Here is a 25706-nt window from a genome sequence, read left to right as displayed (position 1 = left end):
GGCAGATTATAGAGGTTATTTGTCTTTTATTATTCATCCCATCTTGTCACACCAAATGTTTTCATGACTCATTCATACACCGAACTTGTGCCAGCTGGAATCACCTTCCCCACGACATTGCAGATATTTCTGATAACAATGCATTTCGTCAAGTCCTTAATGTTTCTTTCTGAGTATGTGTCGTTTATTACTGTATAAAAATTGCCTTTCACTGTCTACACACTGTTTTAATATATCCCCACTGCATTCTAATCTCATTGCCTTCCTGTGTTTTCAATTTGTCATGTATTCCTGGTTTATTTTTGTTTTCTCTTGTTGTTGCTGTTTAGACTGAATTTTTTATGTATTCCCACTCCCCTCTGTAATGCCTTCGGGCCCGGAGGGTACAATAAATAAGTAAATAAAAATAAACAAACCAGACACGCGCCTGCTGGATGGATGGATGGAATAAACTTTAATGTCCAACGGATAAAGTGATCTACCCGCCCCCCGACACGCAGGTCAGGGGGCGGGTGCCGCCGCCTTAGATGCAGGCTGAGAGGTCTTGGGTCCCAGCAGCCTCTCCAGCCAGTTGGACGAGCAGGAGCTGGAGCTCAGGGTCCGAGCTGCGCAGCAGGTTCTCCCAGGTGTCTCTGCTGGAGGAATAGCCCAGCAGTGCTTATCCTCCCTTTTGGCGTACTCCGGCTGCTCATTATGTATACTAGGCAGGTCGGCAAGCCAGGAGGGGCCTTTTTGAAGCAGTGTACTCGCAAAACGGGACGAACGGTTACGAGTTCTAAGTTGGAAACAGTCACGATGCGCGCTCGAAAAAAAAAATTGGCTGTGGTTTCACCAATGGCCATCCCGAGTAGAACTGCAGAAGCAACGGCGCGGCAATTCGCAATGGCGGCGGCACCTCTGAGTCACCCGCGTAGCGGAGGAATCGGCGGTGGCCCCAGCGCTGCAGCTGTGTGCTGTGTGACGTCACTCTTCCTGGAGAGTGCACTGCTGGCGCAGCGGCGACGGCACCTCTGAGTCACCCGCGCAGCGGAGGAGTCGGCAGCGGCTCCGCGCTGCTCTGACGTCACTCGTTCCTCGCGCATGCGCAGTTGGGGTTCTCCGGGGCTCCTCGAAATCGCTGACATCTAGCGTAGTGTTGCTTCCGCAACAAAAGAAAAAAAAAAAGAATTGGGGATGATGAAGTGAAAGGCCCGATAACTGTGTCACTTCTTGGTGGACGCCTCAGTCGCGCCATGAGGGAAGGGATGAGGAGGGAGTGAGAGATTTCACGGTTTATCGGTGTTCAACGTTCCAAAGCGACTCAGGCTATGAGGGACGCCGTAGTGAAGGGCTCTGGAAATTTCGACCACTTGGGGTTCTTTAACGTCCACTGACATCGCACAGTACACGGGCCTCTATAATTTCGCTTCCATCGAAATTCGACCGCCACGGCCGGGATGGGAGTGAAAGAAGAAAGTTGTGTTTATTGGGGTTTAGAACGTCCCAAAGCGACTAAGGCTATGAGGGAGCCTGAGTCACTTTGCGATGTTAAACACCGATAAACTGTGAAATATTTCACTCCCTGCTTTATCCTTTCCACCCCGGTGCGATTGAGGCGTCCACCAAGAAGTGAGACAGTTATTGGGCCTTTCCCTTCGTCATACCCAATTCGTTTTATTGCGAAAGCAATATTGCTAGCACTTTTCTGCCGTCGGCGGAGGTCGTTCCTTCGCTGTCACGTGGCACGACCACGTGACAGCTTGACGTCACGACCAGAGGAAGCAGGGGCCCCAATTCGTCTCTTAGGCCGTAGTCGTTCCTTCGCTCGGCGCTGCGGCTACCACGTGACGGCCTCCTCGGCCCGCCGCGTGAGGGCGCTCGCTAGGAGAGGATACACGGGGCGCCGCAGGCGCGCTCAGCTTAGTCATGTCTATAGTCATGTCTGAGGAGTTGTCAAGGCGTCGCTGGAGCGACGTGCTGCGCGCAAACGCCGGCGCCGTGCCGAGGAGACAGATGAAGAGAAAGGCAAGAGCGGTTGGCTAAACAACGCGCCTATGCCCCAGAATGACGAGCCCGGCGGCGTTCTACAAGTTCTCTTTCTTTCAGTCGCAACAACAAGGCATCGCGCCGAACGGGTGGTGTCTTTCCTCCCTTCCTTTACGGTGCGGTTAGGGTGTCCACCGAGATGACAGAGAATTACTGCGCCATTTCCTTTCCTCAAAAAGCCGGTAGCCACGCGTGACCTGTAGACGCGGCGCACTGCGTTCCTTCAGTTGGAGGCGCTGCGCGCTTTCGCAACCTACCAGATTTAACCAAAGCTAAGCCCCCCCCCCCACAGTTTTTTTTTGTTTTTGTTTTTAAAGCGCGAATCGTTGCTGTTTGCGACTTAGAACTGGCAACCATTCATCCCGTTTTGCAAGTACGCTGCTTCAAAAAGGCCCCTCCTGGCTTGCCGACCTGCGTAGTGTACATAATGAGCAGCCGGAGTACGTCAAAACGGAGGATAAGCAGTGATGGGCTATTTGGTACAGCAGTGGAGGGCTCCGGAGAAGTTACGGTGGGCACTTAAGGTCTTTTCGAGCTGTGAATGCGAAAGGCCCTCTGATCTAAAGGCCTTTACACTAGAGACCTTTGACCTAAAGGTATTTACTGAAGGCCTACACCATAAGGCCTTTACCCTTAAGGCGTTTGACCTAAAGGTCTTTACCCTGAAGATATTTACCTTAAAGGACTTAAACATAAAGGCTTTTATTGCTGCTATTGTAATTAATGACCAAAACTACCACTATCACTAACTACTGCTGTCTCGTCTTATGTCTGCGTCACTGCCTATGATCACCCATTGCTATCTTATGGTCTACTGTTGACGGCATGCGAGACGAACGCCGTCGGGTTTCATTGCTGATGAGCCGTATGATGATTTCGCATTGACAATTTCGACCTCCTGGAGATCGTTAACCTGCACTGACATCGCACAGCATATGGGCGTCTTTTGTATTTCTCCTCCATCGAGACGCGGCCGCAGCGGTTAGCATTGAACCCACCCCCGTAGGCTCATCAGCCGAACGAACGCCGTAGCCACTAAGCCAGCCCGGCGTATAAAGTGAAATTCCGTGAACTGCGACTGTAGTAGAGCTTAAATTGAACAGAACTTACATAGTTTTGAAGCGAAAAGCTTTATAGGCTGACACGCCTCACACATGAACACATTGACGATCCCGACACCCTTCTAGACACACTTCAAACCATGTACACATCTCCAGGCGGCCCCATACCTCTACCGCACTACACAGGACAAGCAAATCCAACACTCGACACCGACATCACGGAGACGGAAGTCAGAGCGGCCCTCCTGACTCTCCGCGCCAACTCCGCACCTGGTGCAGACCAAATCACAAACTCCATGCTCCGTAATCTGGATGACCAATCGATCACCCACATTACGAAATACTTCAACCAGTGCTGGAGGGAGGGTAACCTCCCGCAGTCCTGGCGCCACGCGAAGGTAATATTTATACCAAAACCCAACAAACCACTCACCATTCAAAACCTTCGCCCGATTTCGCTAACCTCATGCCTCGGGAAGCTCCTCGAGCATGTTGTGTTAGCGAGACTCACAAGTCACATGGCGGACAACAATCTCTACCCGCATAGCATGGTGGGATTCCGCCCTCATCTATCCGCACAGGATGCCATGCTGCAACTCACACACGACCTTTTTGACCCGCTTCTTCCAGGTCACACCAAGGCAGTCTTAGCTTTGGATCTCTCCAAAGCTTTTGATCGCATTGAACATCAGGCGATCATGACTGCTCTATCCCCATTGAATGTGGGTGTGCGCACGTATGCCTACATTCAAGCATTCCTGACTGACCGCACGGCTGAGATACACTTCGGGCCTCTGTCTTCCACCTCCTACACACTTCAGTGTATCGGCACCCCTCAAGGGTCCGTCCTTTCCCCCTTTCTCTTTAACATAACTCTCATACCCCTCGCCCGGAAATTGGCAACTATTCCCCACCTCAAGCACACTCTTTATGCCGACGATATCACCCTGTGGACCACCCACGGCAGTGACGGCGACATAGAGAACACCTTACAGGAAGCAGCCACCCTCACCCAAAATTACGCGCGGACCATCGGACTGTCTTGCTCCCCAGAGAAGTCCGAACTGCTCCTCATCCGGCCTAAGAACCACCGCTGTCCCCGCTCCCCCATTGCCATTGAATTGAATGGTTACCCGGTACCTGAGGTTGGCACCCTCCGTGTATTGGACTTGCACATCCAGAACGATGGCAAAAACACCACTACCCTCAAGAAACTCAAGCAGGTTGCAGGCGCGATATCGCACCTCATCCGCAGGGTTTCGGGACATCATAGAGGCATGAAGGAGCGCGACCTATGTCGCCTCATTCATGCCTTCGTCCTCAGCCGTGTACTGTACGCTACCCCATACTTACAACTATCCAAACATGACATAAACGCTTTGGATGCTTTGATTCGCAAGGCATTCAAGGTAGCACTTCATCTTCCCCTCAACACACCCACAGACAGATTACTAGGCCTGGGCCTCCACAACACGATCGGGGAACTGGTGGAGGCCCACCGACAGGCCCAATACATCAGGCTCACAAAAACTTCCACAGGTCGGTATATCCTGGACTCCCTGGGAATCAAAATACCGGCCAACGACCCAACCCTTCTCGCCATCCCACGATCCCTTCACCGAGAGCTTCTCATCAGGCCGCTCCCGAGGAATATGCACCCGTCCCACCATGAGCAGCGCCGCAGAGCCCGTGCGAAGGCACTCCATCGAGCGTACGGCCCCCAGCCGGACGCCGTATGGGTGGACGCTGCCTGCACGGGTGATGAAGCGACAGCAGCTGCGGTGGACTCCTCTTCATCCACCCTCCTCACACTGCCTCTCCCTCCAGATACGTCCCCAGAGGCTGCAGAGGAAGCCGCCATTGCACTTGCTATAACCCGCATGGAAGCCCGGTATATTTTAACTGACTCTAAAACTGCGATTCTAAATTTTGCTCGAGGCCGAGTTCATGTCCCTGCTTTTGGCATACTGGACTCGCCCGATGCACCCCCGCCCCGCCAAGTGGAGCTGATATGGGTGCCTGCGCACTCCGGGAATCCCGGAAACGAGGCCGCCAACCTTTTAGCCCGAGGTTCTTTAAACCGGGCTCAGGTGGCCTCGGATCGGGGATTCACGAAGGATCGCATGCACTCATTCAGTGAGCTGACCCAGGCATACAGAGCCTCTCGCCAGCTCTACCCCCCGCCCCACCCCTCCCTAGATAACAGACACGCAACACTCTGGCGCAGATTACAAACACATACTCTCCCCTCGCCCCTTACCCTAACCCACTATCATCCCTCCTTCCCCACTCCTGCTTGCGCCCTATGCCCAGAACCCTTCGCTTCTTCCCTCCACATCCTTTCCCTCTGCCCGGCGGACCCTCCCCCGCGGGACCTAGAGAACCTCAAGACCTGGGAGGACTGGGAGACCCTGCTGCATTCGGAGGACCCGGCCGTGCAGACCATCGCCACCGGCCGTGCTGCCAGTGTTATGGACCTCAGGAACATAAACACTTGAGTGCAGTGGGGTCGTGCGGGGACCCTGGGGCGTGCCCCGAATTCCTTTGTAAATAAAGTTTTCTCTCTCTCTCTCTCGTCAACACCGCGCTTCGCGTGAGCCTTATCCCCCGGACTGACGTCACGCACGGCGCAGGCTTCTGCGCATGTGCGCCGCCGCTTCTCCTCCTCGCCACCGTTTGACCTTTCGCCGCAGCCGTGCGCAGTGCGCATTTTTAAGGCGCGCTTGCCCATAGAACAGGCGCAGGGTGACGAATCGCGGCTACGGCCGCTTATCTGTTTTTTCAGCCAGCGTCCGCTTCGGCGGACGCGGTTGTTGCTGCGACGCGCGTCTTTTCTTCTCTTTTTCTCTTTTCTGCTCTTTTAACTCTCCTCTATCTGCACGTGGCAGCGGTGGTGGCTCGGCTGGAGCCAGTTGGCAGGCCAGTGCAATTTCCTTTTCGTCCTTCTCCCAGTCGCAACACTAACAGAACAGGCGCAGACACTCGCCATGGAAGGAGAACAAGAAGCAACAGACAGTGCGCCAGGAAACTGTCATATCTCGGTGGACACCCGAACCGCGCCGAAAATTGATTTTAAGGAAAGGAAGCGACGCCTGTCTCTCATATCTCGGTGGATACCCGAACCGCGCCTTAAGAGCCTTAAGGAAAATGAAATTAAATGAAAATTGCTTTCAAGGAAAGCAAATGCCTGTCTGTCATATCTTGTTGTACACCCGAAAGGAATGCACGCCACAGTACGTCTCTAAAGCAACCTTCTAAGACAGCACCGTATTCACTACACGAGCGGCTCGTCCTCCGCCTCGCGGCAGCGTTTCGCTTCGAGGTATCCAGGCTTAACCTTTGCTAAGACACAGCCATTTTTTTTATTTTGTGCTGCGCGCTTATTCACGGAACAGGTACTATGCGGAACCTACGTAATCGACGCACGTTTTATGATGAGCGCAAGGTACTCGAGTAAGATTGGTTTAAGATGAGTGCGGTAGAAGCGCACCACGAGGTTTGTCTTATGGAAGTAAATTGGAAAATTGGTTTTTGAGGAAAGGAAGTTGTGCAGCATCTGTGTCACATCTTGGTGTACACCTGAACCGCACCTTAAGGGAAGGGAGGACGGTGGGAGTGAAAGAAGAAAGAGGTGCCGTAGTGGAGGTCTGCGGAATAATTTCTACCACCCGGCGATCTTTAACGTGCACTGACATCGCACAGCACACGGGCGCCTCTTGCGTTTCAGTACACGTTAAAGATCCCCAGGTGGTCGAAATTATTGCGGAGACCTCCGCAACGGCACCTTTTTCTCTCTTCAAAATTGATTAGTGGACTTCCACTACGGCACCTCTTTCTTCCTTTCTTATTTCACTTTTTCCTTTATCTCTTCCTTTACGGCGCGGTTCGGGTGTCCACCGAGACATGTGAGACAGTTACTGCATCATTTGCTTTCCACAAAAACCAATTGGCATTTTTTTGGTTTGGTTTGGTTTATGGGTTTTAACGTCCCAAAGCGACTTTTGCTATGAGGGACGCATTAGTGAAGGGCCCTGAAAATTTCGACCCCCTGGGGTTCTTTAACGTGCCCTGACGTCGCACAGTACACGGGCCTCCAGAATTTCGGCGCCTCCATCGAAATTCGGCCGCCGCGGCCGGAAAAAGCCCAATTGAGCACCGCTCGAACAGACAGCTATGATTCTCCCTTCCACCTTTCATTTATTTCTCTCGTGGGGCAATAAAGTTGTTTTCCCACCTACCTATGGTTCGGGCTGTGCGGTCGTTTTGATTTTAGTGTTTAGTAATTTCTGCGTTTTTATGTCTTGCCGATAGCTTTTTGTTTTCTTGTTATTCGCCAAGAGTATACAGCTGCACTTGTCTGCGCGGTTGTTGAGTCCGGCGCTGACTTTGGCGATGCCGCAATAATTTTGTGTCTGTGCTTACATTCACCTTTCTGCACTCCAGTTCCTTTTCGTTGCCTTTTCATTGAGCTAACCTTCCTTTTTTTGATCCCTTTTCAGTTGTGCGTTATTCAGCAACTTTTAGTGCTGACGATATCCACGAGTCGCTTGGGCTCTCGGTGTGCCTATGGTGACATTCACCTTTCTGCCTTCCAGTTCCTTTTAGTTGTCTTTTATTATGCCAACCTTCCTGTTTTGTATCTTAGTTGTGCGTTGTTCAACAAATGTCACTGCTGACGATGCGCACATGTCGCTCGGGCTCTCTGTGTTAAACCAGGTGCTGGAGACTGACTGTACGTGTGTGCGTTCCATGAACATTCCATTTGCCCTGGCCTGTTTTCGCTGTGCTTCGTGTCGCACCAACTCGTAGCACAAACCGTGTTGCTGGATATCTCCCAAGGCCCGAAACCACCTTAAGTGTCTGCGCAAAACATCGCATAACCAGTGAGCAACGAAATATTCATATTCGTTCTCCCGTTCTCTTGATTAATGGTGAATAACTCGGCCGTCGCTATTAGCTATTCTGACGCTTTGGCGCCCTCTGTAGAGGATATCAGAAAGGGGGCACACGAATGAAGACCAGAGGTGGTGGTAGTGCTAAAAACTTAATCTTAAAGCAAAAAATAAAAGAAGGTCCTCAAGGGTGAGTTCCAACTTTTCCAAGAGTTCACGGGCTTGAGCTCTACGGAAAGCTCTGTCTACTAGCCATGTATGGCCAGCTAACAGAGCAACTCACACAGCGGCCTCTAATGAGGAGGGGGATGGGTTGGGTATGGGGGAACTGCCATGGGTTGGGGGCAATCTCACAGGCAGAGTATGAGGGGTGCCTTGGCTGCCCCATACATTGAACAGAGTGGAGAGGGTCAAGGTCGAGGGACTGCAAGAGTTCACTCAGAGTCTGGGATGTCTTATCGTTTGGTCTTCTTTGTATGCCCCGTAGGTGGTATGAATTTCGAGCACTCCACAGTAGCGTCCCCTCTGCGGCAGTTGCAAAGGATCCCTTGCTAAAGGGGTGGAAGAAATTTTGCGTGGTGTGCTTTTTGGTTGGTTGGTTTATGGGGTTTAACGTCCCAAAGCGACTAAGGCTATGAGAGACGCCGTAGTGGAGGGCTCCGGAAATTTCGACCACCTGGGGTTCTTTAACGTGCACTGACATCGCACAGTACACGGGCCTCTAGAATATCTCCTCCAAAGAAATTCCAGCCGCCGCGGCCGGGATCGAACCCGCGTCTTTTGGGTCAGCAGCCGAGCACCATAACCACTGAGCCACCGCGGCGGCAGGTGTGCTTTTTGCTTTTGTGTGTTGCGTGAGGCATTAGTAAACATGTGGATCCGTGGAATTCGCCTATGTTTAGAAAATAATTTATAACTCAATTTTCGCTCTTATGTATACGCATATAGTTTGAGTGCCGCTTTCAATGGGCGAACGGTGGTCGCGACGTGAAGTACAGGTGTGAGATCCCGTGACAGATGCAAAAACTGTTAATGTAATCACTGCTGGGTCGTCCCCTTTAAAGCGGCTTGTACATGATTGTGTGCATCATGAATTACGAGATTTTTCTGGAATATGCAACACTTGACACCGATTTCGGTGTTTGAGACGAGTTTATCAACCTTTAATCTGAAGAGGGTGCTGTTTTTAATATTCAAGAAGAGAATACATAATACTTATCGATACAGTGAACCTCTTAAGACGTCATCCGCCTTTGTGCTCACAGGAGACGTCACCCGTAATAATATTTTTTTTTTTTCAGCGTTGCAGTGTCGGACGTATCTTCGAAATAAACTATATGAATTTCACGATCCCTCGAGTGCTCATCAGACAAAACTAGGTGTTTAGATGGTGCAATTTCCAGCCGTATTGATAATTTGTAAGATATTATACATATGCCCTTAAAAGAATTACCGTCGGAGATTTCCTCTGTGACACAGACGTGCATAAACTATTTAGATGAAAAATAACATTTTGAAAAAAGAAAATGGCGAATGATGCCTGAAAGGGTTAATTCGCCTTAACCCTTACTCGCCGGCCTGGCCTTAAAGGGGCTGCGAAACACTGCCTGGGGGAATACCGGCTATACTTCAGGTGGGTTCTTTATGTCACACAGATGCTGAGTCAAAAAGAACTACAGGAATCGGTGCACAGGAACGGGAGTTATTCAATGAAGAAATTTGAAAATACAAGCAAAAAAAACGCTGCCCTCAACTCGATTTTGGCGGGGCTTCCCACTCCTATTTCGCTCTCCCAATGACGGCACGTGGCGCAACCAATCAAAACAGCCAGCCAGAGCACGTCGCGGAAGTTTGTACTCCATGGTTGCCTGCTCTCTGTGAGACTGGCAGCGTTGTTTCCATGCCAGAGCGCCCCTGGTGGTGTATTTTTATTTTACTTGCCTTGCAGGGCTTTTATCTAAGACAAACAAATTGTCTTTGTTGATATAATATAAAACGCAGACAGGTGACAAAATGTTTCTCTATTTATTCACACAATTTGCAGTATATTTACTGTTTGTCCGGTCATCAAGCTCGCGCCAGGTGATGTCATATCCGCTGCTAAAAACCCGCCACTGTGTGGCGACACCATCAGAGCCATGAAGTTGTTTTTGGGGGGACATTAAAATATTAAAAAACGGAATATACGCGGTGTTACCGACGCTAATAGCACCATTATAACTCACTGTATGCAATCAACAGGCAAAACAGTTAAAGGGATGCTGAAAGGTTTCCCAGAAAAATTGAGCGGAGAGATGCACTTTACAGTTTTCCACCCTCGGAATTCGAATTTCTCGTCGAAATTAGGCAAAGCAAAGCGCAAACCTATTTTATTTTGGTGAGAAGTGCAGCAGCAGCCTCGGGCTAGCTCGCGCGCCTCGTTGCTGCCTGTGATTGGTTGGGCGCCTCGTGACGTCAACAATGGCGCTGGCTCGGTCGGCTCGGCCGCCGCCGCTGCACATGAACCGCGGCGCTCGGCGGTTCGAGGTTGTTATTTTGCTTATACGACGATGGAACACATCGAAGATTACCCGGAGTATCTTGGCGTCATCCCCTACATGTTAGAACCGATTGCAAAGAGCAAACCTTTCCAAGAAAGAAACGATGCTGGCGCAAGATGTGATTTTGACTCGAACGAAAGCGAAGTGTCAGCATCTTCACGTGTTGGAAATGACTTTGGTAAGTATACTTTTCTTGACAAACTACATTCAGAGATACAATGGATGAATTTTGAGGCGAGCAAATGTGGTAAAGCACTGGCCGACGTAATTTTCCTTATACAATGTAAGCGGGATGCGACCGTAGGCATTTTTGTCTTGCCGCTTGTCAGTGCTGGCCCAAAACTGCTTGTAATCCACAAAGATCATTGGCATGCGCAAGAAGTCCACACAGCACTGCGTCAATGAGCAATGTTCAAATACGTTAATCGACACGTATAACTTTTATCCTCTGCACATTTATTGCCATAGTGATGTTCGAAATGTACGACAGATTCATTTGTTCTTAACGTTGTTTTCCCATTTACCACTTCTGTTGCCCCTGGCTGCTCTTTTTTTTTCTCATGTTCGTGTTTCGTTGTTTTTTTCTCTCTATTTTTGTGTCTGATGTTATTTTAACTCCGTTTTGTATAAATTTCGTGTTCCTTTCTTGTATTTGACTTGTACCGCGTTCTTGTACCGATATTACGGTTTTTTCCATCTGTATATACCTTTTTTTCGATTTGCCCCCCTTCACCCAATCCTCTTCGGGGCCTGTGAGGTACTAATAAATAAATAAAAATAAATAAGTTATCAGGCTCTTTTTGCACGCAAATTTTATGCTTGCACCACTTCATAGTAGCTGCATGCCGGCTCGATTCATAACATACAATTTCGCAGCGCTCTGCGACAAAACTCGTCTAGGTGACAAACGTGCGCCTTCCGTTTTGCGTGCCAGGATGGGAGCTAGCAGTAAATTAAAATCCTTGTTTAGGCGAGTTGGTTCATGCTACAAGTCCTTGTAAGAATACTTTCGTCCGTTCGCGCCGCCTTCATGGTGCTTGTTCTCAGATCTAGCGGCCAGGGATTTTTTCACCAACTAGATGGACTCGTGCTGCAACCGAGCAGGACGAATCGCAAGGCTGGCTGTAGCACACTTGGCGCAAAATTATATAATATTCTTATTAATGTATGAAGCCATGCGGCAGTCGGCAATTTTTTACGACTACATGCGTTATTAGAAATGTATTCCTGGCAGTTGAGTGATGTCATTGTAAACATTCTTCTTCCAAAACAGGTGTTCCTCCGTCCGCTGCATTCCTAAGGCGAATGAAGCAGACTGCTGATGCTGCCAAGAAATTAATAAAATTATCAAAAAACAGACGGTATTTCACCGGGTTTCAGTCGAGCTGACTGTTGACAGGCGCAGTGAATGCATTGTCGACAGGCTCTGGTGATAGTTCTAATCACGAAAGTGGCCAGAGCATAGCACTGTTGCCTTTGACGGCTTGAAATCCATTCGCTTAACAGCAGCGACTTACTTCGCGGAGAACTTCTTTTTTCAGGGAAATAATGAAAGACCACATCGTCGCGGCCGCGGATGTTCGTGCAGCCGAGGGCTGCGCAGAACGCCGGCATGATCGGTCTACCGCTTCATTCGATGCTGCACACCTTTCTGTACCTCACGACAAACATAAAAACGCACAAATAAATAACCACACGGCCGCTCGAAGCAGTTTATGATGGCACGCACGCAGAAACAAGCACGGCGGCGGAGGCTGTGAAGCGACGGATCACCAGTGTTTACGTCACCACTCCGCGGTTTCCGGTTTTGGCTCGCATCGTCAGGGTCATCAGCAGCGCTCGGCGGACCGCGGGGGGCGGAGCTACCGCGTAATTTTAAACGGCGATTACGTCGCTCCTAAGTTACGAATCTGTAAAAAAATTTCACCCGCATGATTTATAAAGTTCCCACATCCACACGTGAGCATTTTAATGAATTCGAAAAACTCTTCAGCTTCCCTTTAACTAAGATTGTGTTTCTGGGCCCCTTTAAAGGGGGGGGGGGAGACAGCCTGTTAACAAAAATCGGCTATATTTTTTACAGTTCTTGTATGCTTCACGTGATCTCATACTTAATTGTGACGTCAGAACCACCACTCCATTGCTACAACCGAAACAAGAACTACATGAAAAAGAAATTAAATTTTAATGTATTTACCGTGTGCAGGCGAATCTTATGTAGTGAGCCGTGTTTACGAACGTATTATGCATCTTGCAAGCAACAACACACTACGAAACATTTGGAATCGCTACCCGTTTAAGGACTGCTTGCCACCATGACCGTAGTCTCAAATTCACCCAGCGTCCTGGTGCTGTACGATGCACAGGGCAGCGTCGAGATCAATGCGAAATATGGCTTTCGCAGGTGCGCAGCTATGAACAATACGAAAAAATAGGTTCACTCAGTAGAATTCAATTTACTTATACTTCGATATCGCACTTGGCATAGCACTCAGCGGATGAGGCGTCTAGGGGATAAATGCATAGAAAAATCATAATTTACCTTTATAAACCAGATTTTTTGCTGCGGGTTCATTGTTTGTGGCGTCATAAACAGCTGCCTTTCACATTACTTGGACCTGTACGTGCACATTTATGCTCCGTTAACGCTTTCGTCACAGCCGCTGCAGGGCTCTTTTCACTCGTGGTATAGTCACTAGTCAATGCGCGTACGTGACCCTATTATACTAATTGAAACAGAGCCAATTATTCTGGCTCGATGTCAACGTTGCCGTTCAGGGTGGCGACAGCCATTGTTCAATCGTAAGACGCCATTTTGAGCCACAAATATTGCGGGTACTTTGGCTGTGGACATGGAATTCCGGACAGGAATAAGCGCGGCAGCTGTACTGGTTCCGCTGCACAGAGCTATAGATAAAAATACCGTCGTCCGGTACAATAAAGCAGCGGGCGAAAACAACCTCGTCACAGACCCGAAATGGCTTGAGGTGTCTGCACCCTGGACGTGAACGCTGTTCATTCACAGAAACAAAGACAATTTTTCATGGAACATTACGAGACAACATGTCTGAAATGAGTTTGTGACTCACCCGCGGGTAGGGTGAGGTCGGTGAAAGCAGCACGACAATGCCTGCATACAGCGATTTATGGCTACTCAGTTTATATTTTATAGGAGTTTAACGTCCCAAAGCGACTCGGGCTATGAGGGACGCCGTAGTGAAAGTACTAAAGAGTGCTTCACTTCACGACCAGCTTCGGGCTGTCCAGGAGGCCCGCGCGGCGGCGGAGAGCTTCGGGCTATCTGTGCCTACGTGGGAGCTGCCCTCTACACCTGGCGCCTAGTCGAGTGTCCTTCAGGACCCCTACTGTGGGAAATAAAGTTTTACCACCACCACCAGTGAAGGGTTCCGGAAACTTCCATCACCTGGAGTTCTTTAACGTGCACTGACATAGCACTGTACACGGGCCTCTAGAATTCCGCTTTCATCGAAATTCGACCGCCGCGGCCGGGGGATCGAACCCGCGTCTTTCGAGTCAGCAGCCGAGCGCCTTTACCACTGAGCCGCCGCGGCAGCACGCGACTCGATTTTTGCAGCGAAAGCCGTTATATCTTTAGTTTGGCAATAGTCGGACACAGCTCAAGAAAAAAGCGGCCTTACCTCGTCAAAGGACCCCTTTCCAGTCAATGGCGTCGGCCGATTATCGTGACAATGCAGGGAGTGGCAGATAAAAGGGGATAGTCGCCTCCCCGCATTGTCGGGAATAGTGCGCTCTCGGATTGTCACGCCACTCTATGCACTGTCGTGCTACTCCCGCTAACGGGTTTGTGAGCATCGGCCGGTGCAGTTAGCTGGAAGGGGGGTCCATTGACGGGGAAACGCCACTTTTTTTCTTCACTCGTATCCATCTACACTACACAGTCCTACATTCTGCCGTAGAATGTACCTTAAAACTTAATTAGCGGGTTTATGTCATTTAATTGTAAATAAATTTAAGTAAGGATAATTTAATTCAATTCACGGGTTTTGTCACGGTTTTTAGGGGGCGCAGTGGAGAGAGGAAATTCCCCCTCCATGTTTAGGCGTTTATATGGAGAAGGAAAGTTCACGATGGGAAGAGAGAAAAGGTGCGAGCCGACGGGTGGTCATATCAAATGTAGCTTTTTGGCTTCAACACGGCTATAGGTTTTCTCTTATGGCTGACGATTTAGATTCCACAGCCAAATGCAGAGCTACACGGATAGCGCAAAGCTATGACAGCTTTCGCTGATTGATGCGCTAAGCCGGTATAAGCTTAGCTTTGCAAACTGTTTTCACGTAGAGGCTGCGAGCGCTTATCAGTGCTTCGAGGAAGGAGAGCCCGTTGGCTACGGGCTGCTTTTTGCGCACGCGGAGCGGAATAACCTATTCTTTTGAACAGAAACGCGCCCTGTCCGTTGCACGCACATGCCACGAACTAAAGAGATAGGGAGCTGCTTCTGCTAGACCAAGACGTCCTTCACGTCCTAGCGAACGAGAATGGTCTCTGTGACTTCGCGAATTAGAAATCCGAAACTTGGTGATGTGCCGTTAACAACTTCTAGGTTCATTCAGGTCGGCTTCATCCAATATTTTCTATTAGTAAAAAATGATTTTATTGCTCTTTCTGGGTACGTTAATGATTATTCGGCAGAAAAACACGCATTTATTGCTGTTTAGGTTGTATTTAGAAATTTTCCCGTCAATCAATTTAAACGCGTGATGTCTACTATAGAACAGGACTTTGAGATCACTGTTTTGAAATGAATAACACCACCTGGGGGAGGGGGGGGGGGGGGGGTACATGCACTGACATCGCGCAGCACACGGGTGCCTTTGAGTTTCGCCTCACGCACTAACTCAGTACAGAAGCTCGATTTCACTCACTCACTAACTCACGCTTACTCAAAAGCGCACAGAGAAAATGTACACCGAAACATGACCCAACTGATTCTTAAACCCGTCAGCTAGGCCGCACCATGCTAACACTGATGATACACCGTTCTTTTCTCGACTGTCGTGAGGAACTTTCTCAATGAAAACGGCACCGTGTAATATGTCGCCACATAATATTCCTCCTTCCCCCTCTTCTGTTGGCTAAAGAAAGTTCTAATCAAGTGGACTTGAGTAGCAAGATACGAATGAGCCAAGGAATGTGTTCCATGTCTCGTCGCGTGACCCTACAGAAACAAAGAGAGCACGTTTGTGGAGCTGGTGAGGGAACGCTACATCTATCAGCCTCACTTTTCCTCCTCAGAAGGAGGTGAAACGTTGTGCACCTTTTGATCTGCCCATTTCACTCCTCACTGATAACGATGATAGCGGACAAGCTTTATTTTGCGAAGATTCCCTTTAAAACAATCGCGATTGAAAGTTTGAGCGCGCTCTGCTGCCGCAGTGACTTGAGCTTTGCACCTCACGGGGCCTCCGGAACCACCGTCACCTCAACGATTGTTACGGCACTGTCGAGGAGCTATTTCGAGACGCCGAACCACCTCCACCGATAAGCGGTATCAGGGCAGAAAAAAAGATAACAAAGCGTGGAGAGGCGACCGCAGCAGTAGCAGCAGCGCCCCCTAGGTCACAGCAGACTTCTTTATCCCTCCTTCGCCCATCCGCCACTCGGCAGGTTAGTCGTACCGCCGCCCCCTGCATGTACATGCTCACGTCCCCATCCTTCAGTCTCTCTCCTCTTCCTCCTCCGCCTCTTCCTTGAGAGAGTGAGAGAGAGAGAGAGCAATCTGATCGCAGCACCACTCGCAGCCGGCGGTTACAGGTACATAGAGAGCAACCTAAGCACAGGAGCGCGCCGTGTGAGTGGGTTCGGCAGCGGAGTGCTCAACGTATACGAAGAGGGTTTCAATTGTTCGTGCGCTTCGCTCGTTTCGCAGTAAAGTTCGTTGCGGTGGACGAGAAGAGACATGTCGGTGTCTGCGGCCTCCATCCGACGCTCCCAACTGGGCGAGGGACCACACTGGGACCCGGCTTCGAAGACGCTCCTCTACGTTGACGCCCCCGTGGGAGACCTCTGCCGTCTTGACGTCCACACCAAGGACACATCCGGGATCCACTTCGGTAATTTCTTGAGGAGTCAACGAGCTGTATTAACCGTATACCGCGACCGTTTATTGAAGTTCTAAACTGGTTTGTATTTGCATCCAGTGAGCTTTGGTTTATTGAGTGAGCTTGTAAGCGATGAAGAGAATTACCAAGTAAGCTACAGCGTCTATTGATCGAGTGAATGGGTCGTAAATGGAGGTGGAAATTTCCGCTTATACTGCAATTTACACGAAATGCTTTCGTTAATTGTCAGGAGCAGCCAGTAAGCGAGGCGCTGTACTTGCACGTTGACCGACGGGGTGGAGGGAACAGAGTAGAAGGGAACCTTCGTCTTTCAACGATATTTCGCTGTAAAGCTGTTGCTGATGTGGCCTATAGACTTTCGGAGGCCGCTGAAGCTAGTACGTAGGAGTAAATATGGTCAGCAACTTTTTGAGGATGAAAGTTGACCACAGAAGCTGATAAGGGAGATTGGCGGGAAACATCGCGAACTTTGCGGAATCGGACAAGCACGATCGGTTCCAGATTTTAAGTCTTTACTGCCTGATGTCTGTTTTCTGCTTGTATGCGTGCTTTTTTACCTTCTTGTTCAGCCAAGCTTTCAATGTACATAGTGTAGAATATTTCTTGCTCAGCTGGCTGCCATCGATCGGTTCTTTTCATGCAGTTTGCCTTAAACAGCTGGAACATGAGATGGTCAGTGGTGGTTCAACCTACTCCTGACGGTGTCGGGCCCGACGGTCAAACGCACGCGTGTCAACGCTTTCCTAACGCTGTGTTGAACATTAAGCTAGCGAAACCAACAAAAATTGCATAATTAGGTTGTTTGTCGCGGTGATGACAGATATAAAGCAGTGAGCATATGCTCACTAATTCCAAATGCCTAGGAAAAGTGCTATCCTTGTGGCGAAATCAAACAAAAAAAAATTTAAGAAACTAAAGCGATGGCAAGGCACGGACAGCCTGATGAATAAAGTCAAATGCATGTTTTGACCTACAGCAAAATTTGCAGCGCTTTCATTGGCGTTCAGGTTTTCAAGAATTGAACACGATGAGAGCCTTCCCTTGTTCGTCGTAAAGAAATCGCTGCAAAGGATGACTAAAACTAGTTCTACAGTTTTCAAGTCTGCGCAGGTCATCTTTACCACGTGTTGGTGGCTTCCAAAAGTATGCGCCTGAACAACTCGACAAAAAATGTTTTACTACATTTTTTTAACACCCTGCTGTATCTTTCGCTACTTCTCAGATGGACTCGTCACCATTGCTATCCCCTACAAGTCCGATCCCAACCTGAATGTCATCACCTTGGACAGGGAAATCCGCAAGTTCGACTGGACTACGTCGAAGTCCGAAGTTCTCACCCAGGTGGACAACGACAAGCCTACCAACAAGTTCAACGACGGCAAGTGTGACGTCAGCGGTCGCCTTTGGGCAGGTACGGGACTCCTGCGATCTCGTAGGCTGTTGATTACTAATTGGGACTGAACCCCTGGAAACTTAGTCCGTTTTCTCTCTGTAATCCTCTGTGTTTATAATCACGTCCAAAAAGGTTTAGCTGTCCGAGCGTTTTGATCATTTTTGCAACTATGCTGCGTTCACGTCACGAAACTTCGATTTAGGCTATTGGCAAGTTTTTTTCAGTCGTGCGGTGCAGACATTTTGTCGCGTGATAGTTCCTTCTCAGCATTCGCTGTTCTGCTTTTTTTATTGACTTGATTAACGGGGTATGTTAGCATCTGGAAATGTTTTCTCGACAGCCCTTATAAAAATGCTCTATAGACAGTGTGTAGACTTCTTATATACTGTATTGCTTTCCTATAGATATTTCTTTTAGTATATTGATAGTCTATAGATTGTTTATAGACAAAAGTCTACTAAAAATGTATGGCCGTAAATCTATAGATTATCTATAGACTGTCTAGAGAATTTGTACTGCCTATAGACTGTTCTCTAGGATTTGCTATATAGAGTCTGCAGACTTTATAGACAGAAGTCTATTGACACTCTATAGACTGTCTAAAATTTTTTTTAAGGGAGGTACTGCTTGTTATATAGACAGTGCTGAGTTCTTGAGTCCAACCTTTGCGTTTCAAGTAGGTTCTAGCTGCAGTCTCTTTAATCAGTCATGATATAAAAATTACTAATATTATTTCCATTATTATTATCAGACAAGCATGAATTAAATATCGCGTTTTTCTTCAAGGAACAACCGGAGAGCATAAGGACGCGGAGTTGATCCAGAAGGAGAACGGATCGCTGTTCAGCATCGACCCTACCACTCTCAAGGTCACCGCCCACGTGACCAAGGTGAGCCTGTCCAACGGCATGACCTGGTCGCCGGACAATCTCAGCATGTTCTACGTCGACTCCTTCACACGGAGCGTCTACTCGTTCGGCTTCGACGCCGCCAGCGGGCAGCTCTGTGAGTAACCGCCGAAATACATTAACAATAATCGAAGTGATGCAGTTAGGGTTAACCCGCAGTCGGTAAAGCTTCGCAAGTTTATCGCAACTTTCGTAAAGGCGTATTGGTAGCGTACGGCGTTTCGCTTTGGTGATATCTTTCCAGGCGCGCCCACTGCCATTTCAGAGTAGTTCTATTATGACTCTAGCATAAGTAAAGGCTCTTTGGCTACAATTTTGCGCTTTTGGAAGTGGAGGCCAGGAAAGCTTACGTTAGGAACTTCGCAAATAATCGTACATTGTTATCATCGAGAAAGGAGCATGAAAGGCGGCTTCACTTCCGAGGGACCTCAACGTTATGACGTCGGTACCAAGTGCTTGGCGTACAAGATCGCCAGGTTCCTGGCTATTCATATACCGCGCTTTCAGTTATACAACCGGCAACCACACATAAGCAAATGATGCTCAATTAAGCTCAGGTTTAAAGAGGCAAACATAGAATTGTACTTTGGCTACAATGGTTCTGCGGGCTTAGTGCCTGCCTTGGGAGCACTTCTCAGCGACTGCTCGAATTTCGTTGTCAGTGACACATTATTATAGGTGAATTTTTTGAACTGCAGCCAACCGGCAGGTACTGGTTGACTTCAACACGAAGGACGAGTACAAAGAATGCGGCTACCCCGACGGAATGACGGTGGATGTAAATGGCAAGCTGTGGCTCGCTTGCTACGCTGCCGGGAGGGTCATCAACATCGATCCTGATACGGGTGAGTTTGGTTTATTGGTTTGGTTTGGTTTATTGGAGTTTAACGTCCCAAGGCAACTCAGGCTATGAGGGACGCCGTAGTGGAGGGCTCCGGAAATTTCGACCACCTGGGGTTCTTTAACGTGCACTGACATCGCACAGCACACGGACCTCTAGAATTTCGCCTTCATCGAAATTGGGAATCAGGCCACCTATTGGTCTCGGTGATATAAAGGAAAATGATTGGGGCATACGGAGAGACCTAAATGTATTAAAGAACGGACACTAGCTAATAATATTCCAGCTGAAATCAAAAAGAGGAAATGGACAGGAGACGTTTTGACGAGAACAGATGACCACTGTTCCCTTGAGATAAAGGAGTGGATTCCAAGAGAACAACGCAGCAGCGGTCAAAGGGAGTCAAGAATTCGAACGCAGTGTATACGAAATTATGGGGGATGGGTGTTAGTATATAGGTAGTGATAAGTTCCAAAGTGATCACGCATTCGGTGTGCTAATACCGCACGCTTGAGGCAAACTCGGTTTTACTAGGGTTTCCAGGTGACTTCAGCAGGGTGGTTTTTATGCATTGTGGTAGTTAGGAAAAAAAAACGGGCTCTTTTGTCGTGTAGACAAACTGAAAAATATGGCCTTTTATATTCTGCTCGGTTACATTAAGCAGCTCTTTCCGTTTTTTGTTTTACTTGGGGCACACTACTGACCACATGAGTGTTCTATTGCAGTACACAGCTAGATTTTGACTTCTCTGAATTATTCAGGATTTTTTCGGTATTATCTTTCGTTGCTCTTGTATCGGGACGCGCAACGGTCTCCGGGGCGTATGGTGAAGAGGATTTTTCCGAAGGCCAAGAAATGATATCGAGAATGCTTTCTCTGCACTACGATAACATATCTATGTGGCTGAGTACTTTTCCTTGGGAACACTACCTGATTGCGTAGACGACTTGGGAAGTCTTATCACCGCTGAGAGAAAGCACGTGTGCATTCGCCTGTGTAGTGAGTGTTACGGCGCAGTCGCTATAGCCACAGAAGGATATTCAATTCGCTTTATTTCTGTAAAGACTTTGTAGTGGGGGCGTTACCTCTACCTAGCTCCATTAGATAAACTTTATCACTTCGGGCATTGGTATTCCTTGTTTACATTACATTGGTTGTTTTTGTTCTCACACTTTCTAAAATAACACTCGTCGAGTGGAACAAATGAAATAAATTTCACGCTATCGAACACACCGGCAAACACATCTTATGCGAGTCCATTGCACCACAGTCGCACGAGACACGAAATGGGCGAGAACAAGCTGACTTGAATCCCTCGACGACGCTGACGTCCTGAATCATAACTGCAGCTTTCTGTGCGCGGTTGTGTGAGCCTACGTGTCTAACCGTATAACTGACTGCAGTGAGACGCTTTTATTCCCACAAAGCGACGGTGTACCTCGTCTCTCAGTCATATATTGTGGCCTACTTTGCGTCACGTAATGAGGTCAGGAGTCTGCGTTCCCGATAAATGCCCCACTCTTACAATGTTTCTCTGACTAGTTGCTTTGATCTAGCGTTGACCAGAAGGGCATCGAAGAACATCTCTTCACAAGTTGCGTGAAAAGTGCGTATATCTTATCTTGAATGAAATTGGATCCTACCACGCTCGTCCTAGACACTGGACAACCTTCACCTGCATTGTTTTCTACCTCCCCTCTTCAACCTCTTTCATTTCGTTGCTCAGGTCGTGGGCCAGATGTCCAGTATTAGATGTCCAGATGACAGTTATTGAACCTTTCTCGCCACCGTGACCGCCTCCTGGAATTCTTAACTGTAAATGATTTATCAGTGCACGGATATACTTAAACTGAGATCGTATTGGAATGGAACTGATGAAACGTAGTTGATGAAAAAACATAAAAGAATTTTGCGACAGTCCTTCTCTTTGGCGACCCCTTCGCCCACTGCATCGGGCGTGGCAGTGATGGCACCATGCCAAAAAAAATAATGGAGGACGACCATGTGGGGGCCACGCCTGCGATGCACACGGGAGAGCCGAACTCAGAAAAGCAGCACTGTCGACTGAAGACTCGAGAGAGATAACCAGTCAAGCGTGGACCGATAGATGAGGCCGAGACAGAGGCGGGTATTGTGCCGTGACTAGAGATATGAGCGCCATGAAATTCCGATGCTGACTCCAACAAAAGAATAACGAGCGAGTCGGATAGAAATTAGCGCGTTCGCCTATCTTGCTTTTATGCGGCAAGAAGCTTTCAGTGCCCCGTATATCGTTCTCTCCAATTCTATGCAGCGCTGTAGGTGCTGACAGCCTCTGACGCTGTTAACGATGTGACGTCCTGCCCCACATTATGACCTTGTAAATTACATATTTTAGTTTTTTTTTCTTTTTCCTCACCGCGTTGGCTCAGCGGTTAGGGAGCTCAGCTACTGACCCATAGCACCCGGTTGCCATCACGGTTGCGAAAGCTGGGATAGAGGCGAAACGCAACAGACACTGGTGTGTTCTTGACGTCAGCGTACGTTAAAGAAGCCCAGATGGTCTTAATTATTCCGGAGCCCTCTACTACCGCGCCCTTCATAGCCCTTGTGCAGGTTTCGGACGTTTAACTCCTCATTTTATAAGTTAGTTATTTTCTTTTATTTATTGACAAATACTGATGTCTTAATCTCAGATATATGGCAGGGGTGAGCACAGAACAAACAGAAAAGAAAACAACGCTTAACATGGTTGGGCCACTGCCTTAAAAGCTCTTCAAAATAGAGTGCACGAAGCAATACGTCCAACCGTGTCCACATTTCAAGAGAACGTGGAAAAAGAAACGAGAATTTGAAAGAATACATCGATGACCTGAAAGGATAACGTTTAGTGAGTTACGCCGTTATTTTATTTGGGAAATGTCACTGACGAGCAACATTAATGCTTGCACACCTACTGCCTTGCGCGCATTCTTATAGAGCAGTGCAACACTTTCGTAAATTACGTCCAGCTGTTGGTCAGTGGCTGCCACTGGTCAAGATAAAATATTTAGCATGTGATGATGGTGAAGAGCTTCGGGTCCCCACGAGCTCCAAAACTCAGAATCCAAAAGTTACGACTCCCACGCCATTTAACGAGAGGCATATAGTAATTTACCTCGAACGGAGAGAGCGAGAGAGGAAGAACTGTCATTACGAGGAAAGGTAAGGAGGGGGGCCCTCAGAGAGTGAAGCACTTATTCCAGGGACCTATTTGCCGTATCTATCTGGGTGACCGGGGCGTCCAAGTCACGCTGCTCGGCCTGGGCTGCGCTAGACTGTACGGCTGCCCACTGGGAGATGGAGGCGTAGGATATGGCGGGCACAGAGGGCAGATTGGGGCATTCGCATGTGGAATGGTAGAGGGTTCGATGTGCGCCACATAAAGGGCAATTAGCGGGGAAGCGCGTAGAGTAAAATGTGTGCCTAAGCGCAAGATGGTGGCAAGTGTGAGTCTGGATTTGGCGCCAGGAGCCCGCCAACACTCGCCAGAGGTTTTTGTGAGGTGGTGAGCATGTTCTGCGCAAGAGTCGATTATTGATAATGCGCGAGTTAGTAAGTGGGATGGGTGAGTGGTGAATGGAGTGTGTGGAATAGGTGAGTGCTCCAAAGACAAGGCAATATGGGTAAGTTGTGGTTAAGGTCTAAGACGCCAGATTAAAACATACATACGTGACCATATCCTGACCGCCAGTCAGGTAAAAAAAATTAGAAGAAAAATCCTAGAAGTCGTTAGCAACAAGTAGAAACAGCGGCTAAAAGCAGAAAGATCGGAACTAAACAAGATTATTGCCGTTGGCTGCACTGAACAGAATCTACAGGCGACGCCTATTTAAGTTGTGCAATTTCCCTGCATCCAAAATTTCGCGACTGACAGATAAGTGAGGAAGTCTGTTACTTCTCCCGCAATATCTACAGATCGAGAGAGGCCCTCTATGAATTGTGTATGCACGGCTCTGGTCAAGGTGGCGCTGTTATAGTACGCATTTAGTCACTACCATTCTCGTGATAAATTTATGCACTTTCAGGTAAGCTGCTGCGGACCGTCCTTCTGCCGGTGTCCAACACCACTTCTTGCTGCTTCGGGGGTGAGAACTACGACGAGCTCTACGTCACCTCGGCCTGGAAGGGGCTTACGCCCGAGCAGATGAGCGCCGAACCCCTGGCCGGATCGGTCTTCAAGGTCACCTGCCTTGGAGCTAAGGGCTTCGCGGCTCACACCTTCAACCGGTGACACCAACAGTGCACACAATTGTGTCTCAGCAGAGTAGACCTTCTGAAGCACCCCGACATCGAGCAGAAGAGGGTGCACTCTTATAGTTGCGTACAGAATAGTAAGGATCAAACTTCGGAGTCCAAACTCTTCTGACGCGTTACCTAAGGAAAATTTATGGGTGATGGATACCTCGGCAAGTAATTGCTGTTTGACAGCTTGTGCACAGAGGCAGAAAACCTTTCTGCCTCCGTTACACAACACGAGGGAAGGGTTGGAAGACCGAAGCGTCGTCCATATTATTTTGTCTGTGACTGTACTTTATGTTCTGTCTTGACACCGACATCGGTGTTTTCTCGATGTCGGAAGGATTCGCAAGTTCTACGTTAATAAACGCAGGATTGAGAGGTAATTTTTTCTTATTGTATGTTTCGTGTATGCTTACAAGAAACGCACACTTCTGTGTGCTTAGACAACACCTCAGGTGATGAATCTTTTTCTGATCTGGCGTCTCCCACACTGTGCTCACAAACAGCAGGCCGATGTCTGGACTCCCCTGCGTGAAGTGCTGTGGCATGTCTATCGTCACCTGAATCAATGGACTTGGGGAACGCTTGCAGTCTATTGCAAAATTGATCTGTAGAACAGTAGCACCGGAAGTAGATCCCATGACCATTCAGCTTGGTATTTCCGTTCATTCAGCGCCTTTTCTCTGAAGATGCGACACTTCAGCAGAAGGCACACTTCTTGTGCAGAGGGCAATGTTTGTTTTTACCGTATGCTCAGAGCCTGTCGCCATGGCACTCAAATGAACTGAGATGGCGGCACTCCCGGTACCCTCATTCGTTAGTTATCTGCCTGCTTTTGGGAGCTTTGAAAAGGTAGAGCCGAGTTTGAAGCTGGGGTCGTTCCTCGGTCCCTGACAAGCCTAGAGAACGAGCTAAAGGTAATGTGATGTCCTTGTCTTTACTTCGAGCCGTTTGCCATCCATATCTTTTTCAGGCGGTGTGGCAGCTTGCCTACGATCGGATTTACCCCTCTTGCTGAGTTGAGATAGGTCATGTGGAGTTGAGATAGGTAGATGTGGATCACCCTCAGCAACTTCAATCTAAAGAAGCAGATCTCCCAGCTCTCTCAACTTGTGAGTGTCTTTGTCGAACAGTCAGGGGAAGTTTGACATTCTTCTCAATTTCAACAATTTCCAGCTCGGTGTCCAGCTCAACTTTCTGGTGCTCGGTAGTCAAAGCGGTGCTCTTCTTTTGCTCCTCGAGCCTGGCTCTTTCCACTTCAAAGCAGCTTTTTCTTGGTAAGAGACGCTTGTAACCGCGCCGCAGCGGCTTCCATCCTTGCCCTGGCGGCGAGCATACACTCTAAATATAGATAGTAAGGAGGTCAAGTGTCCACGTGTGACGATATATTTAAGCTTCGAAGGTGTTCACCAACTTGTTCTTCAAATGACGTCGTTACCTATGGCGAGGTGCAGAGCCGCGAGCGCCACCTACGCAAGTTCGTTTGAAAGGCGCGCCTCCGTCGCTGCCGCCGCTTTTGCAAGCGCGGCAGGCTCGGGGAGGGTGAGGAGAACTGCACGAAAGCAGGAAAAAAACAAACAAAATTGTATCTGCTTCTTCGTTGTCTCAGTCGCTATGCGACGGCCGCGCATGCGCACAGGAGGTTCCTTCCGGAAATTGTGGTAAAAATTCCCTCCCCAGTCTCT

At 48.7% G+C, this 25706-nt stretch overlaps 1 protein-coding gene across 2 annotated transcripts; it reads left to right on the top strand.

The window, feature by feature from the left end:
- Positions 1-1912: 1912 nt before the first annotated feature.
- LOC149335578 (regucalcin-like) lies at positions 1913-24104 on the top strand. Of its 2 annotated transcripts, XM_089553839.1 has the most exons (6): positions 1913-2004; positions 16427-16610; positions 17842-18030; positions 18799-19017; positions 19619-19765; positions 23808-24104. In XM_089553839.1, the coding sequence occupies exons 2-6, from the start codon at positions 16457-16459 to the stop codon at positions 24011-24013; spliced, it is 915 nt and encodes a 304-aa protein (XP_089409965.1). In that variant the 5' UTR covers positions 1913-2004; positions 16427-16456; the 3' UTR covers positions 24014-24104. The 2 variants fall into 2 exon arrangements, with proteins under 2 accessions (XP_089409965.1, XP_089409964.1); XM_089553838.1 differs by lacking the exon at positions 1913-2004 and having other exon boundaries at positions 16329-16610.
- The last annotated feature ends 1602 nt before the right edge of the window (positions 24105-25706 follow it).

The sequence above is a fragment of the Amblyomma mixtum genome, chromosome 7 (genome assembly GCF_055824585.1).
Source record: "Amblyomma mixtum isolate Tamu chromosome 7, ASM5582458v1, whole genome shotgun sequence".
Taxonomy (NCBI): domain Eukaryota; kingdom Metazoa; phylum Arthropoda; class Arachnida; order Ixodida; family Ixodidae; genus Amblyomma; species Amblyomma mixtum.
Note: the sequence above shows the minus strand (reverse complement) of the source record. Positions and strands in the feature narration are given on the sequence as shown.